This window comes from Medicago sativa, chromosome 3, assembly GCF_051527215.1.
Source record: "Medicago sativa cultivar Bolivia chromosome 3, Bolivia_mono, whole genome shotgun sequence".
Classification (NCBI taxonomy): domain Eukaryota; kingdom Viridiplantae; phylum Streptophyta; class Magnoliopsida; order Fabales; family Fabaceae; genus Medicago; species Medicago sativa.
Genome location: NC_140751.1, coordinates 101656385 through 101674940, shown reverse-complemented (window position 1 = coordinate 101674940; position 18556 = coordinate 101656385). Strand labels below are relative to the sequence as shown.

The following is an 18556-nucleotide window of genomic DNA, read 5'->3' as shown; positions in this document are numbered from 1 at the left end:
GTGGATTGTTTTGATGGTTACCATTTATGATTTGATTGGTAGTAGTGGAGAACAGGAATGAGAACTTTTGATATTGATTTGCGTATTAAACGGTGGAGATCGAAAGGGAAAGGCTAGCTTTATTGTGTTTTGGCTGAATTGGTTGATATGCATATCTTACGGATCGAAACTCGAAAGAATTCTTTGGGGGTTTGGGATTTAATATAGTTACTAGAAATTCTAATATGGTCACAAGACCAAACTAGTGTTTGGTCACACATACATAAACAAGTATTTTTTTAATGATGAAAAGAAACTTGATAAAAAAATAATTAAATACTTTAAGGAAAATGTTAACTAGTGCTCCCGGAGCACTAGTTAAGAAAACTAAATACACCTCCGTATAAGTACCTTGGAACTTGTGTAGATATTTCTTTTTTTGTTTCCTTAACTAATGCCCGGGGCACTAGTTAACAAGACCCATATTTTAAAGATAATATCTTCATGTGAGTGTGTTCAAAGCCTATATATTTGGTCTTATGACCATAGAAGAATAGCTCTATAGTTACTGCTTTTGCGCAGACCTAGTAATTGGACCTTCCGATTGGAAATGAACTGCCGAAATCTCTCACTGTTTAACTACTGGACCATGTAGTATTAATTTGATTGTTAAAAACTTAAAATGCGTTTGCCGAAGTAGTTTTGTGGGATTGCATTTGGATGACTGAGATTAGTGAATTTGGTAATTTTGTCTCTGTCTTATTACGCATACCAATGCATAATTTTGAGTTTAAATATCTTGAATAATATATTATAAAAAATTATGAAAATTTGATATTTTGAAAACAGCGATGCTATACGTCTCGACATCAATTTCGCGAATCCTTCCCGACAAATCTGCACCGTCAGATCTTCCCTATGGTACAATAAAGGAGCGGTTGGCAAAATTCATGAATGGGTCCCATCTAAAAAGCTTTCCCATATTTTCTGAGTTTTGCCGCTTCATCAGTACAAAAGATTTCCATCCATTCATCCATATCCTTCTCATGCTTGTACCTACCACAACAATCAACATGCATCATCAGCACAAAACAACTCCAGCTCGAGCTCCAATTCAAAACAACATATGATAACTGGTCTTCATTCTGGAACACTTCAAGTAGCAAAACAACCATAAAATCAACAACATAAATGTAGCAGAACAAATAAGAAATCAGCAACAAGATTCCTTGCTTGATCTAGCCTATGGTAATTTGTGAAACTTAAAGGTTCAATTAGCATCAAATTAACGGCGACGACTTGATACTAAAGGAACGGCGACGACGAAGGCAGATGAACGACGATGGAAAACAACAAAGGAACAGCCATGACAATAAAATACACACGATGAGATGGGAGGAACGGAGACTCGGCACGTTTCGAAATGCAAGTTTTCTGGCTTTTTCCGTTTGAAACCTTGTTCGCGTTTTTTCCCGAAATAATGTGTCGCGACATTTAGCATTTTTCTTTTGAAAATACTCATCGAGACAAATCTAACGACATCTTATATTATATTATTTATCTTTGTATATTTGTAGAAAAATATGGTTAAAGTAAGTTAAGTCAAAATTACATATTTTAAAATGGGTCATCTATTGTGGGACGGAGAGAGCAAAATAATTTATTTCAATCATTTATTTATCACTCTCTCACATTCAAAATACATTAGAGCATCCACAATGGAGACCCTCAACTTTGAGGTCTTAAATGAGTTTCACATTGACACATCACTTTTTTATTTTTTAATAATAGTACCTAATAGGTACTCAACCATTACAATGAAGACCCTCTAACAAAAGGTCTAAATAGGACCCACCAATAACATTAAAAAACCAAGGTAAATTGCAATTGAAAAGTAATAGTACAATGACATTGATTATTTTAAGCAAAAGAAATGTGAGGCCCACTTAAGCATTGAGGTCTTAAGTAAGACCTTGGGTCTTAGAAGACCCCTAAAAAATTTCTCCACAATAGGGGTATCTATTAGGTACCGGGTCTTAAATAGTTAAGACCCTACCATTGTGGATGGTCTTAATATCAAAGTTATTATAAGTCAAAGTCATCCATGAATTTTCCGTCCCATCTTTGTGGGGTGACGTAGGTTTGTGCCGGCAACTGCACGATAGTGAGTCACGTCAACCATTCAATTTATTGGATAGTCTAATTTTTAAGCTCTTTTTTTAAAATATAATAGCTTTTTTTGGGAAAAATAAATACAAAAAATTCTTGGTTTCATTTTTTGGACTTGAGTGTGTTTCTTAAGTCTTAGGTTTCATTTTTTCGATATCAATTTAGGTGGATTAATTTAGTTTCTTAAAAATATTTGGATGGGTTAATTTGGTTTCTTAAAAAAAATATTTTAACCATCAAAATTATTTACTATCTTTTTTTCTCTTCAAAGAACTTGATTGAGAGAGAATCCAAACACATTTTTTTGGGGTCGGATTTGTGTGCGGTCTCAAGGTTGGTTGTGACTTTCAGCGAGTCACTTGAATTGTCTCGTCAAAAATGAATATTTCAAATTTTAAGTTCAAAATTCAAAGATTGAAAAATGCTCCCTCAAACAAAAGATTGAAAAATGCTAATTTGTGTCCAGATAAAGGATCTCGTCATGATAATATATCCCTCTTTTAAAATTTTAAAATTATTATTTCCTAAAGCTCCAATTTGAGCTTCCTGCAAGTCAAGAAAGTTAAACGGAAAATAAGATGATGAGGTGGAGTTATGGACAAACAGCACATGTTAAAATGGCTATATTAGCCTGTGATTAAGTGGCGACCACCATTGTCCACCTTAACGTGATTATGCTTTTGCTTTTAGTGCCTGTTTGGTTCAGCTTTGAATATAATTGATTCCGAGAGAATTGATTTTGATAGAATTGATTCTGACAGAATTGATTATGAGAGAATTGATTTATGTTTGGATACAATTATGTAGAATTGATTAAACAAAATGATTTATGTTTGGATGCAATTATGTAGAATTGCTTTTGAATGTATAATTACTAAAATAGACATAGCTAAAGGAGAATTGATAAAGAATGAGAATTGATAAAGGGCAATAAAGTAAAATAACATGTTGTAATAATAAAATATACAAACCTATACACATTGTTCAAGGAGAATTGATTCTAGAAAAGCTAGAAGCTAGGATTTGTAGCTTCATGGAGAATTGCTTTTGGAGGATAAAAGCAATTCTGAAAAGCTGAACCAAACACGTTGTTTTTGGCTAAAATTGCTTTTGGCACTGTAGAGAATTGATTTTGGGCTAGAATTGCTTCTAAGAAGCCAAACCAAACAGGCCCTTAGAATCGGGATCTAGACTTTGATGCATGTTGTGTTGCTTTTTTTGGCTTTACTCATGTCATTTGTGGGTGGATATTTTCTCCAGAAGACAGATGGCCACACATGTCACGACATTTGGCCTGCACTTGCGTTGGATCTGTCAATAGTTTTTAGTTTCATTCTCATCTACTTTCCGTGAGCCACCCTCCATTTTTTTTCTAAATTAATTAAATATAGAAAGTGGAGCAAGTCACAATCACAAAAAAATTAGCAAGAAAATATTATTATATCAATTATTAAAAAAAGTTATTGATTAATTATTTGTTAAGAAAATTTTAATGAGTGGGAAAAGTTACGCATATCTCATCTAAGATTTTGGCGCAAACACTCATTTTAGTTCAAATAAGGTACACATCAACTTCCTTTAAAGTTCTTATCAAAGAGTCAAACATCTCCCATCTTATTTAACACTCTTAAAAAGAATTGTTTTTCTTAAAAGCATAGATAGAATTGCAATTGAGTCTGCAAGTACATCCTCCGGTCACAAATATAAGCAAAAATCCATGTTTTAGATTCATTCAATAAATGTTGTATGTGGTCTTTATTGTAGACAACATACATCATTTATTGAATGAATCTAAAATATGATTTTTTGTTTATATTTGTGACGGGAGGGTGTATAAACCAAAAGCATGGCATACATTTGGTGGATGCTAAGGTGAACGAGTGAAGCAAATCATTTTACGGTGAATGAGTTTTTTTTTGTTACAAGGCTAAAATTTTACGGTGAATGAGTTATGTGAACATCTCTCTTCTCATCATATCTTTCATCCAAGTGCATCTACCTTCACAACTACATCTCACTTTCTTCAAATGTGCTTTCTTTTTAAAAATAAAGGACATATTTGTTCATCTTTAATGTGTATTTGAAAATGCAATCACTCAATAGTCGACACTTAAATGGTATTGGTAGTTAAAATGAAAATTGAACATACAATCATGAATTGGTAGTCATAAGAGAGATATTACTCTTACACGGATAAAAGATTAAACATCTTGAGGATGTAAACATCTTGTAGGCGTTAGTATTCTTTTTAACTAAGTTTCTATTGTTTCTGCAGCAGCATCTATAATTCGGACAACTAAATTAAGAGAATAAAATGTTAAATTGATGATAAAGATGTTGTTAACAAGACATTCAAATAGAGAGTATGCACCACCCTCCAAAAAGAAAATCATTTGGTTCTTTAATCGACTTTATGTTGGATTCGATTTGCAATGAATAGATAATTCTTCAATTGCTTGATTAGGTTTTTTTTCAGAGGTTGATTGGATTTTCTATTCACTTATAATTTTGGTCTATCAAAAAATTTATAGATGATGCATCATAATTCATAACACCATTCATCCAACAGCTCACATAACCTTGGTGATTTGCTTCACTCAGCATGTAAGGTACCACTTTTGATGGTACCTACAAGAAAGGAGAAATTATCTAAAAAGAACTAAAAGCTACAACTAAAACTATCCTAACAAACTAATTCTTCATTCATTCATTTGATAATGGTTACAATGATCAATCACTTATTTATTTGATATTCTAATGACTCATCATAAAGGATCTCTCTAAATCCGTCTAGAAAGCATGACTCATCACCTAATATAACTTGGACTTATACTATTCAAATGGGCCTATCATGGATCGTTACACAACAACCTTAGACTCAGCTCATACATGAATTTTGCTCTACACCCAGCACAAATCACTCGCGCCCTGCAACCATTCCGAAAATACCCCTGCGCTAGTTAACTAGCGCAAGTGTAAAAAAGTGTAAAAAAAACGAGACTTAAATTTTACACTTGCGTGACTTAAGTCACGCCGCGTGAGTTAACTCACGCAGAAATTAACACTTACGTGAGTTAACTCACGCAGAAATTAATACTTACGTGAGTTAACTCACGCAGGTTTTGCATATTCACATAGTAACCATCATCTTCTTCATCTTGTTTTATTTGTTTTTCTTCATCTTCTTCCCTCATATCTTCTTTATCTTCTTCATTAACATCTTCATTTTGCTTAACTCTTCTCAAATCAAGCATGGTGCAGATCTTGTTACCATTGCTCAATACACTATTGATGTGGCACATACTGAGTTGAACAACACAATTAATCTGCTAAGGAAACTAATTTCTCAAAGTGGTGGTGATCCTGAGGCAAAAGCCCATTATGAGTCTTGTTTGAGTTTGTTTGGGACCGGAGGTGGTGGTGCTCTTAGATATCTTGAGGATGCGCAACAATATTTAAAGAATGGAGATTATGTTAGCTTACGTGTGCAAGCGAATAGTATCATAGCAGATTATACATAATGAAAGTGATGAAGATGTTAATGATGAAGATAAAGAAGATATGAGGGAAGAAGATGAAGAAAAACAAATAAAACAAAATGAAGAAGATGATGGTTACTGTGAAAAACAATAACTGCGTGAGTTAACTCACGTAAGTGTTAATTTCTGCGTGAGTTAACTCACGCGGCGTGACTTAAGTCACACAAGTGTAAAATTTAAGTCCCGTTTTTTTTACACTTTTTTACACTTGCGCTAGTTAACTAGCGCAGGGGTATTTTCGAAATGGTTGCAGGGCGCGAGTGATTTGTGCTGGGTGTAGAGCAAAATTCCTCATACATTTGGCATATGATGGCACTCAATTTGCCACCTAAAATACGTCTCCAAATCCGCATACAGTGACGTTAATTTATTCATGGGAGAACAATTTTAGTACCAAAAATTTGTTTTCAAATATGTTATAACATAAGACAAATTGACAACAACTATATAGACCCCTTAATTTTATGACAAATAAACCGATAAACTACAAAACCCAGTGCTATTATTTTTTCAGAATTGAGCATTCATCCTCACTATCTATATATCATGCACTAGTTCTTCATTTCTTCTCCACAACCCACTAAAAAAAAAGTCCCACTGCAACTAATAACTAAACTAAGACTGAAAAACACAATAGTTGAAGTAGAATTAAGTCGATATTCTACTGTCTTGGGAAGCAATTGTTGTTGTCGTAAAAAAATGTGCATGTGGCTATCTTATGTGACAATCACAATTTTTTTCATAATTTATACAAGTTGCAACCTTTCTAGCAAAACATGCTAAATGAAGCTTCGTGAGAATTAAGTGGATGGGATAGGGTTGTGTTGGAGTTATCTCACTGTACAATCTAGTGACATACAACCCTCTTGATATACTCAAATTCGCAATGATAAACGACGCTGAAGGTAAAAACAACGACGCAGGCGGAAAGATAACCACATGAACAGAAAAACAGTGGTGCAAAAATCGACGAGAACGAGTGAGAACGACCGTGTGCGTGAACGTTCACTAGAGATGACTAGTGATAAGCGAGGAAGGCCACAAGGGATGAGTGATAATTAATGAGTGATGATGTATGACAATGAAGAGAAATTCTAGCAATAATGTAAGAGTTTCACAATTTAAGGCATGTGTCATGCAAAGTTTTACAAGTCGAGAGTTTACCTCAACTCGTTTTACCTATGTCAAATCAAATTGTAAACTCGTAAGAGTTTACCTAAATTAAAATTATATAAAATTTATTATATACATGACATAGGTAAGCTAATATAATATTGCAAATAGGTCAATAGAGCAAAATATAACTTAATTATAAAGACAAACTATACATAACCACCATAATAAAGAGTTATGTTCAACTTAGCATCAAAACAAAATTAATTTACAAAATCATAAGACTCTAAACCATCCAAAAAACTAAGTTTTACAAGTTTCTAAAGTTGTTAATAAACCTATCCAAAAAATAAACTAGTTAATTTCTTCAAAAGTTCAATCCTTCTAAAGCTTCATAACATCATTTTCATCGGTGTTTTCATCTCCAACTTCATCAAATTCTTCTCCAGATGAGAAAGAGTTTTCAATATTATAACCAAATACATGACTTGAACTCAGTTCAACATTAGTTTTAGTATCTTCTGGTTGAAAAAAGAATTGGATTTTGAAAAAAAAATGGGTCCAAAATAAATATAAAAACGTTTTTTTTAAACGTAAACTCTTAAACTCGGTTGAGTTTACCTGAGTTTAACACGTGTTAACTTGGTCAAACTCGTCAAACATTCTGATTTCACCAAAAACCGAGTTTACCTCCGAGTTAACACTCGATATTTGGAACACAGGTGTGAGGAATGGGGAAACGAAAAGACTATTCTCTCTCAGCAGCAATTTGTTACATTACAACCCGTTTTTTTAAAATGCAGAAAGTGTTACATTGATACAATTCTAGGCGGACGTTTTAAGACCGGGAATGTATGTTGTTTGAAGGCATGGGTGTGACTAAGAACCGCAATGGTGAGAATGAGAATGAGATGCTTTAGAAATCCAGGTGGTTAGGAGTACATTACTAGCAAGGGGAGGAAGGATCAAGGATGCATGTTAATTTTTAGAAAATTAGAGGGACCATTAATGTCATTAAAACAAAATTAAGGGGAGGTGAATGTGAGCTGGCTACACTACGCAAACAATTTTTTTTTTTTTTTTGAGTAATACGAAAACAATATTATAACACACAGACATGAACACATAGAACATATTTAGATGTAATTTGAGCTATTTAACTTGTCATTTATTTTCTTATCCTAAATGTGTGAATTAGTATACCAAAGTTTTTTAATGTATTGAAATTATAAAAACATTATAAATATGACTTTTGTTAATAGTTTTATGTACTAGTAAATTGAATAATAACAAAAGAGTTGTATCAAAAGAAGAAAAACTAGTTAACAAAAGACATATTAAGATACCAAATTCGTTAAGAAAAAATAAATTCATTAATGTTATTGTTATTTTGATATATTTAATGATTTTAATTACAACACGTTCAAATACCAAATGACTATTTTGTCAAAAAAAAAAATACCAAATGACTATTTTCAGAAAATATTACTGAAAAAATAATAGTGCAAAACAACATTGATGAAATCTCCCGACTTAAATTGTTTTTTATTAATTAGATTAGATTGGTAGCAAAAATTTGTGACTTCATCAATGAGTAAATTTCATCTTGAGATTGTAATTTAAATGTATGTTAGACTTTTAAAAAAAATAAAGCTAGCTTCACCACTCATCTCGACATACCAGTATATCTCAATATAATCTATTATAAAAAATTTGAAATAATTTATAGACACAACTAATGTCCACACTTACGTATATTTGTACACAAATCTGGTGGTAGTAGTTCTTTACAAAATGTTCTACTCAACTAATTAATCAAATATAAAAAATAAAATAAAAAATCCAAAGAACAAGTCTTCATTTTAACGAGCAATTAAGAACCAAGTTTGATCTAATTTACTGGATCCAGTTGTAGAGGCCTAGGTGGAGCCATGGTCCTTCTCTTCCATAGATTAATTTCTTTACGTGGCTTCAAATCAAGTCCAAGACTACAACCAGCAACACCACCACCACCAAGAGGTGCAGAGAAAGGGATCTTAAACTCCTCTTCTTCTTCATCATCATCATCACTTTGCATTCTCTCTTCATCTGAATAGTAATTATCTATTTCCTCTGGTGCTACCTGAGCCTTCCAATCAAAATTAGCAAAAGTGTCACGTCCACTTGCAAAACGTTTCATTTGACTCACATGTGTTGCTCTTTCCTCAATTGCATACTTCTTATCTTGAACTGCACATACATCTGATTTCCTTCTTCCCTCAGATTTTGGTTTCCCGACATGAAATAACATCTTTTGAAAAGTGTTTAAATGTTTCTTCACTTCTATGTCTTTCGATTTTTTTATTTGTTTCTTCTTGTGCTTGATTTGTCCCATGCACGATATTTTTGGTGAAGTGGGTTCTTCATAATCAATTCCATTAATATCTTTGGACTTTCTTCTAGCTTCATGTGGAATTATGGATGCAATTGGACCTGAAAATCCCTTGACACCATGAGGTCTTGCCCACTTTGTTGCGTTATCTTGTCTTGATTTGTGATCCCTACCTGGACTGAATGGATGGTTTTGAAAGTTTATAGTGATAGTTTTTGGTAATATCTTCAAGATCTTGTTCCTTAGCTTAAGGTTTTTCTCCATGATCACACACGTGTAGAACAAAAAGATTGATAAGGTACGTAGCCAAATTAAAGGGTTGAAGTTTGATATTTTGTATGTTCGGGTAAGATGGACTCTCTTTATATATCTTGGATTGTTGACGAAGCTTTGAGGTTGAAACTAATTAGTCGCAAGAATATGGTTGATCATACCAAAGTTGGTATATTATATATAATACTTGAAATATATGAATATGTCAAGAAAGGTGGCATGTAGAAAAGGTGTGGTCAACTAAAAACCGTGTGACTTCGAACGGCATTAAATTAAACAGCTTTCTTGCTTCGAACCATAAACATAATTTAGAAAAATCAGTGTATAATTTCTGACAAATTGAATGCACTATTTAATTTTTTTTTATTCGTGGACGGAAAGAAATTCTAACTATTTTAGAAAAAAATCTAAGCTATAAAATGTGACATCATTCTCTCTTATTTAGAGGCCAAATTTGTAAGAGTAAGTTATACAAAATATAAAAAATAATATGGTACCAGTGTTTGATCAATTTAGGCTACCTCGCCATTTATATTAATTGGATGCGGAAGTCTTAAATATAAGTTTATAAAGATTGACATTCATCGCCTTATAAACCAAAAATAACGAGATTATATTATGATTGTTTGTTTTTTGTAAGGATTTATGATTACTTTTTCTTCTTTTCAGGCGCAACATAGCTGTAATTCCCCCACAAAAAAATAAAAACATAGCTCCAAAGTCCAACTCCATTTTAAAAAAAAAAGCAATTCTTTAATATAGTTGTGAAACAGCTGGCGCTAAATTTTCTGGTGATGACAAAAAAAATCATGTTGTAGTTGATGTAGCAACTAGCAGGATGCCTTTTTCATTATCAGTTTTTTAATAAATAATTTTGGTTTTTACGAATACTTGCATGAAACTTGTGAAAGCAACAGGCCTTTAGCATATCCTGATTTATTTATTTTATAAATAGTAATATTGTAATAAATAATTTAAACTTTTTTAAGCAACATCCGTTTTTAAACGAAATAATATTTAAAATTGTCATCAATTTATTTCGTTTTACACCATAAATTAGCATGGAGCATTGGTGTGCGCTTGATTTTGTCCACTTCTGAGGTTTTTGTGAAGTTTTGATTCAACCGACCATGGATGCGGTTTTTAAAATAATTCACCTAATAGATGAAATCAGCGTGTAATTGCAGCTTATAGAATCGTAATGAATAATAAATCTCTTTCTCAAACGAGTTAAGCTCACAAGACAAATTATTAGTCCTTTATACGTGATGTATTATGATTTTCAATTTTTGGTGCGTGGCTTTTCCCAATAGTAACATATTTTCCCAAGATTGCTATTCAACTAATTTGATTCAAGATATATTTATTATTTTGTCTCGCCTCTTGGTAGACGATAACGTCACATTGAACCCCAAATAATCCAAGTTGAACAAAATAGACCATAAAATGGAATAAAGCTCTTGCAGCACGATTTTTTTTTCTTTCACACAACTCAAACTGGCACCTTAATGGGAACCAAACTCCTTATACCACATGTGTTGGTAACTTTGATTATTACCCAAGAATTAAAAATGCATTCAATAAAAAAAAGAATTTAAAAATGTACGTAATATATTAAGAAAGATCAACGAAAGAAAATGTGAAGTGGTTGTGAGAAGTCCAAATTAAAACGAGTACCTAACTAACTTTTCCATGTAGACGCCACAGATTCTTGCTTAAGCTTATCTTATGATAAGAGTGTTCTTTTTGGATTCATATGAGTAGTAATAATAATATTCTAGGACCCGCGCACGTGTATGTCATTGGTAAATCATGGTCAATTCATAAAAGAGGGGAATTTGGTCATTCTTATCTCCGTCCGTGTGTGAAATATGGCAAACTACGTACGTAGTTCGCAGAACTTTACCCTAAACAGTGTGAAATGAACAAATTAATGAAAGGAAAATGCAGCAAGAGTAGAAACTACGTAAATAAATGATTGTATTTGCTTGTCGCGTAGTAGTTATTTGTGCAATCATTTTGTGTGACAAGTACAAATATCTTTACTAATTCTTTTATAGGACAAACAACATGGTTCCTTCGGGTTTGGATTCTTTCAATTTTTTTTCGGGTAAAATCAAGTTTGTTTTTTTTGCATTAGTAGAATCGAGTTCAATTATAAAGAAAAATAGTTGATGTATTTCAATGGTGAAAAAATGAAAATGGAGAAAAGCTGAAAAAAATGTTCAATTGAGAGAATCTAAATCTGGTTCCCTCTTCCCCAAACTATTAAAACCTCATGCTTGCATTGCATGAACCAAAAATCCGCTCAAATGCTACAATTGCTCTTTTCAGATGAATTAATATGGTGTATAAGTCCAGAATCCAGATTATCAATTCTAAAAAAATGTCTAAATTAACATATGAACCTAACCTTCATCTAATCCAATTAAATATATATATATATATATATATATATATATATATATATATATATATATATATATATATATATATATATCACTACAAACATCAAACACTTTCTCAGATAAACAAGCCAATTAGAGTCTTACAATCAGCTAACACATTACACATCGCAGCTGGCTTTAAAAAGGGGTTTTGGCTGCAGTTTGCTACACAGAATAAAAAAATAGTTTCTCAATTAGGTAAAGAACGGACCAGGCAGCACTAAAAGGAATAGTTTACATCTCACTGATAGAAATACCTTCTCCACCCACATATAACAGCATCGCATTCTCTTTCGAATATGCAAACTTGTTAGCAAACCTACGAACAGTATGCCAGCAGGGACATGTATAATGCTAATGTGCACAGCATTTTTTTTTAATGGCATGTGCACGGCATGCATCGCGTTTCCTTCAGCAAAACCATTCAGGGCTTCTAAAGCAAAAAATTAGGAGTACAGGTATTAGGGATATTGATTGAGAAAATAAAAGATTAAACTCAAATAGTCTAAACTAATTGAAACATCAATGCTGCATGAACCAATAATCCACTCCATGCTGCAGTTGCTCTTCTCAGATGTATACAGTTTGGAAACCAGACTATCCATTGAGAAAAACAATCTAAATTATCATCGTAACAATATTCAAATTGAAGGGGAGAAAGATCATAACAAACCTAACCTGACCTTCATCTAATCCAATTCAATACATATTATTACAACCATCAAACATTTTCTCAGCAAACCAAGGACAAATTTTAAATAAGAACCAGATACGCAGCCAACTAGAGTCTTACAAGCAGCTAACACATTGCACGTTGCAGCTTGCTTCACTTAAAGGGGGTTTTGTAGTTAATGAAGCTTGCTACCACAGAATCAAAAATGAGTTTTTCAACCGAGTAAAATCAGACCGGACAGCCTGAAACTGGTTCAATCCCACTGATATAGTTACCTCCTTCCACATATAAGAGCATCTCAGTCTCTCTTAAATATGAAACTTGTTAGCATCTCTATGAACAACATGCCAGCAGGGACATAATGCTAATGTGCACCGCATGTATTGTTTCCTTCAGCCAAATCATATAGGGCTCCTGTAGCAAAAATTAAGTAACTGTAGTTCAGAGAGAGCAATTGGTCAAATGAATACCCTGCCCAACAACAAAAACAACACTTGCAATTACAGTCTTAAGAATTTGCTTCAAGAACACTAATATTTTTGCCATAAATAAATCATGTAGATCGAGTTAATCAAATTAAAAAGACTCCATCCAAAACACTATAACCAGTTAAACCAACATTTTGTCTCGCTTATATTATAACCATTATCGACACCACCATTCTATAGTCCTGGCCATTGAGTTAATCAAATTTAAAAGACTCAAACAACAAAAACGCTATAACCAATTAAACCAATTAACAACACCAAAATTCTATATTCATACTTAGAAGTTCTTTGATTCAGCTCAAGGATGAAGCAACTTCTACAAAGGACGAGGAGAGACAAATCCTCTGGCAACCATCTTCTCGACCAACTCTTCATGCTTTTTAAGCTGCCCAGCATTCCTCAGCAGCTCCAAAACCTTTTCATAAATCGACAGATTTGGCTTTAGGCATTTTTCTTCAACCATCTCCTTCATTAAGTTGTATGCATTATTCCAGTGCCCCTTTTCACAAAACATCAAAATCAAAATCCGGTAAGTATTGACATTAGGTTCAACTTCACTCTCATCCATTTCCTTTTTCAACTTCAGAACCATATCAATAGATTTCGAGTCAGCAAACATTCTCATCAGTATATTATAAGTCAGCGTATTAGGCAAGCACTTCAGTTCCTTCATTTTAGCATACATCCGATGCGCACCATTCACATCATGCAACTCAGCTATGCACCCAAAAATTGAATTGAAAGTAGATGCATTAGGAGCAACCCCTTTCTTAACCATTGTATCAAGTACCTTCACAGCTTCATCCAGATTCTCATCCTTACAATGACTCTCAATTAAGAAATTATAGCTAATCATATCAGCAGCACAACCAAGCCTCTTCATTTGATTATAAACCTGCAAAACCTTTTCAGTCCTACCAGCTTTCACATGAACCCTCATAAGACTATTAAAAGTAACCGCATTAGGATCACAACCAGCATCTATCATCTCAGAGAAAACATCATGAGCACGAGTTATTTGACCACAACGACAGAGCGAATCAATCACAATGCTATAAGTATAAACATTAGGCTTTACACCGGCCGCCTTCATATCACTGAAAACCTCCTCTGCTTTCGATATATCACCAGCACGACACCAACCATGAACTAAACTAGTATAAACTATAACATCAGGTTCAAACTTATGCTTAAGACTATCAAAAAACAATTGTGCTTCACTAGCCCTTCTCTTCTTACATAAACTACTAATCACAATCGAAAATGAAACCTTATCAGGCTTACAGCCATAGTCTTCCATACGGTTAAAAGCATGAACCGCCTCCGCAGCCAATCCAGCCCTAACATATCGCCTTACAAGAACAGAGAATGTGCTGACCGTTATTTTAACACCGCGCGATTTCATCAAATCGATCAAATGCCATGCCAAATCGAAGTGTCTGAGCTTTCCAGCGAGGTCAATCATCTCATTGTAAGGCTCGGGGGATGAAGGGAAGCCTTCTAGCGTGGTGGCCCAGTTGAAGAAAGCCAGGGATTGGAGAAATGGGATACCATGGCGGACACCACCGCATTTCTCGATCACGCGGCGGGTGATTGAGGGGGAAACTGAATGAACAGTGGAGATTTTGGAAAAATCGATTGAAAGATCAGGTATGGAGAGATTTAGTGAAGGTGAAACGGCGTTAGGGTTAGGGTTTTTGCGGTAGTGGTCTTTGATGATGGTATGAAATTTATCGACTATGTGAGTGTCTTCGGGAGATAGATTTGTGTTTTGAGGAGTGTTGTTGTTGTTGTTGTTGTCATTGGTGTCGTGTTCTGAAACAAGAGGTGAAGAAGAACATAGTCTGAAAGTGTATGGTAAGAAAGGGGAAAGAGAATGGTGTAAGTGAAAGTTTACCCTTGATTTGATGAATGCCATATGGATGGTTATGTTGGTGATTAATGTTACCAGCTTCGGTTCAGAGGAACAGCAACAATGCTAACAACGCTGGTGTGTTGCTTTTGAAAGCAGAAATGTGTTATTGGCGGCGGCGTGTCCTCCTGTTTCAGTTCGGTAAAGCATGTTTGGCGGGCAACATGTTGACAAATAGTACAAGAGATTGTTGTAATTGGGCCGATGGGGGCTCCAAATAAAATGGACCGACTTCACTTAGAGGCCCATAGATGCATTACAACAAGAGTTGTGCTTTTCTGGCCTCCAGAAAATGCTAAAACTGTTTGGTTCCTAACTATTGAACATCAGTTAAGTCTCACTGCAATAAGAAATATACAATTAAACATAAACATTGAAGCTCGTCATGACGCTAGTTAAGATTGTTATCATACGTTTTGAAATTTATGCATACACTTGGAATTTATAGATGTTATACATTTTGTTCATGATAGCGAGTCTTCTCATCATTCTTCAAACCCTTCCATGAAAATATCATCACATGTGGGTTTCTTTTTTCAATTTACGGATATTAGACATTTACAACTTTAATTGATATAAGTGATGATGATTGACCTCTAGTTAATGACAAGTTAGATAAAAATATTGGGTTTGCATATGAGTCATTTTTTCAAAAACGACTGTTGATCGTTGTGGGGCACTTTTTCGTGAACAACTACAAGATTGAGATAACTTTTCGTGAACTACTGTTTATTTCATAACTCTTGAAGACAGGGATGAAAACAAGTTTGATTTAAAGAATTTGTAAATTAATTGATATCAATATTGTTAATTTCTTCTCTAATTTCTTTTTTATTTATTGATTTTAAGGCATTTGATTGAGTTTGGTATAGGAAAATTACAAAGTTAATTTGAAATTGGTTAAAGCCTTAAACTATTGTCATATGATGAATAATAGTTTACCTAGTTGATTAATTAGGTCCATTTTTATCTCATTAATATATAAGTTAATTATTTCATTTACTACATAGAATTTGACAAAGTCATCTATACACTTTGATGAGTATCAGATAAATAATCATCACTTCTACCGCCACATACCAACATCAAATTCATCTCGCTAACCATCTAAACCTCGTTTTCTTGCCTTCAACATGATTGAGGGTGGCATTGTTGGTAACATGATGTACATATAATAATAACATAAACGGTATCAATATAACTCTAACAATTCATATAATTTTTTTTTTTTGACAAATCCAACAATTCATATAATTGTAAAATATTGAGTTACAGTAAGCAATTTAAAACCGTGCAAAATTTAAATGTTATTGGTTAGTGATTGTTGGTGCTTGATGTCCAAATAGACCAAAACTATATATACAAGTTTCAATATAAATTCCATAAATTATAGAAACATCAAGAGAACGATAGAAACAAAAATAAAGTTGGATATAAAAGATTTTGAAGTTAGAATTCATGTGATGTGGTTGTTATGGTTGTAATATAAGAAGGTTATTGGTGTAACTTAATTTAAAGATTGTCTTAATATATTATCTTCATATAAATATATATCTTATTTTTAAATACTATGTTGTCAACAAGATGTGTGTGATCTAATGAAAAACAAAAATAAAAGTAGAGAAAGAATTTTTTATGAAAATGTCACTCATGTGATGTGATTGACATAATTATAACATGGGAAGAATTTTGATGTAACTTGACTTAGAGGTTGTACAAATGGATTATCTTTAAACCTGTTTTTTTTTAAAGCATCCTTAAATCTTTATTGTATACCACATTCTTAAACATAAGTTGGTTTAATAAAGTTTATATATGAATTTTAATTAACGTGCAATTTAAATAAAACTGCTTGAAAATAACATGGGACATTTATCTAAGTTTAATGGAACATATATTTTGATAATTTTAGTGAAGTATTTACATTGATTTTAAAAAAATCAAATATATGCAATATCTTTTTTTGATTTTTATTCAAATTTTTATAATTTTGATGAAAAATAAATGTTTTGTACTTTAAATTTAAATTTCTCAATAGAAAATATGTTAACACAATAGAAAATTAAAGACAATTTGCAATAGTTTAATCTACTGACAAACAAATGTTTGAGAACAAAAAGGTAAAACATATAGAGTTTGACAAAACAAATGAAAAAAGATAGGGTTTTTCACATGAGAAATTATATTTGTATAACCATTTTTTGACAACTTTGATACAACCCTCTCTCTTATATTCACATGTGGTTTTATTCTCTCTCTTCTTATTTCTCTCTCTATTGTTTTTATCCAATAAGAAGAGAGAAAAAGTGGTTGTCACAAAAGTTTTCTAAAATTAGATGTACAAATATCACTCCTTTTTTCACATACAGAGTTCGACATTGTAAATTACGATATACACTAAATATATGCTATTTTTTAAAATTTCGTTAATTATAGTTTAAACAATAAATGGAAAACTATGGAGTATACAAACTCACTCTTATATGTATTATATGCTATAGGACTACTAAAATATAAAATGAGTTATTAATAAAAAGTTCTAGCAAAAAAATTATTATGTAAAATGTAATTTTTTATTTTGCAAAAAAGGACGGTGACAAAATGCCAGCAATCACCAAAATATATCTATAACGAAAATAAAGCAAGAAGTACAACTTGAGGGGACTATACCAAAACTCTAAAATTACATACAAAATCTAAAGTTAGGCCACCCTAGTTTGTTTTTGATATAGCAATCCTTAATAAACACAGGAACTTCTCGCCAAACATTGATTGAAGGAATTGTAAGAGAATGATTTGCAAGGAGGTCAGCTACTTGATTCCCCTTCCTAAAAATGTGAGAAACCAAGTAATTCATTGTATTTAAACTGGTTATGACATTGAACCATCTATTTCTAAGCTCACAAGGAACCTGATTGGAACTATTGGCTGCCAAGACAACTAGAGCTGAGTCAGTCTCTATCCAAATATTATGCCAGTTGTTTTGATGTGTTGTCTCAACATCTCTCATGAAAGTACAAAACTCAGCATAGTATGAGTTGGTAAAGCCAAAAGGTTTTGCAAAACACAAAATAGCTTAGCTGCATGGTCTCAAAAAATTCCACCACATCCTGAAATGCTAGGATTCCCCTTTGAGGCGCCATCTGTGTTACACTTAAACCATGAAGGAAGATGAGGTTCCCATATAATTTCCTTAATCTGAGGTGCTCTCAGATTATGAATATTAACTTTGAAGGTCTTGAATAAAGTGAAGTTTCTAATGGAATTATTTAAGACTTTTTTGTTTGATTACCAAATAGAGAGGTGTTGGTGATGATCATGGACAAAACTATTCTCCAAGATATAGATTTGTTGTTTAACCTTATTTGGTTTCTAGCATACCATATAATGTTCAAAAGGTTAATAGTACCAGGTTTAACAACCACTTGCATTGGGGAGACTAAGACAAATCACAAAGCTTCCAAATGTCTTCCAAGCAATTAAAATGAAGACTCTTGTTAAGAGTACCAACTAGCCAAGACCACAGTTTTATAGCAAAAGAGCATTGGAAGAACAAATGAAAAGATGATTCATAATGCTTACCACAAAGAGA

General features: G+C 32.9%; 2 protein-coding genes and 1 long non-coding RNA gene across 3 annotated transcripts; all 3 read right to left on the bottom strand.

Moving 5' to 3' along the window:
- Window positions 1–8485: 8485 nt before the first annotated feature.
- LOC146943037 (uncharacterized protein At1g76070-like) lies at window positions 8486–9597 on the bottom strand. The gene has a single exon (XM_085757126.1). The coding sequence runs from the start codon at window positions 9433–9435 to the stop codon at window positions 8692–8694; it is 744 nt and encodes a 247-aa protein (XP_085613252.1). The 5' UTR covers window positions 9436–9597; the 3' UTR covers window positions 8486–8691.
- A 2346-nt stretch (window positions 9598–11943) lies between these two features.
- LOC146943036 (uncharacterized) lies at window positions 11944–12324 on the bottom strand. Its single transcript, XR_015032942.1, has 2 exons — window positions 12149–12324; window positions 11944–12056 (listed from the first exon to the last, which is right to left on the bottom strand). It is a non-coding gene; the product is annotated as an uncharacterized LOC146943036 (long non-coding RNA).
- Window positions 12325–12340: 16 nt separating this feature from the next.
- Window positions 12341–15107, bottom strand: LOC146943035 (Pentatricopeptide repeat (PPR) superfamily protein). The gene is made up of 2 exons (XM_085757123.1): window positions 13330–15107; window positions 12341–12978 (listed from the first exon to the last, which is right to left on the bottom strand). Exon 1 carries the CDS (start codon window positions 14968–14970, stop codon window positions 13369–13371), a length of 1602 nt encoding a protein of 533 aa, XP_085613249.1. The 5' UTR covers window positions 14971–15107; the 3' UTR covers window positions 12341–12978; window positions 13330–13368.
- Between the last annotated feature and the right edge of the window lie 3449 nt (window positions 15108–18556).

Excerpts from the sequence above, each read along its gene's own strand:
- LOC146943035 (XM_085757123.1), bottom strand. The coding sequence starts at position 14,970 with ATGGCATTCATCAAATCAAGGGTAAACTTTCACTTACACCATTCTCTT.
- LOC146943037 (XM_085757126.1), bottom strand. The coding sequence starts at position 9,435 with ATGGAGAAAAACCTTAAGCTAAGGAACAAGATCTTGAAGATATTACCA.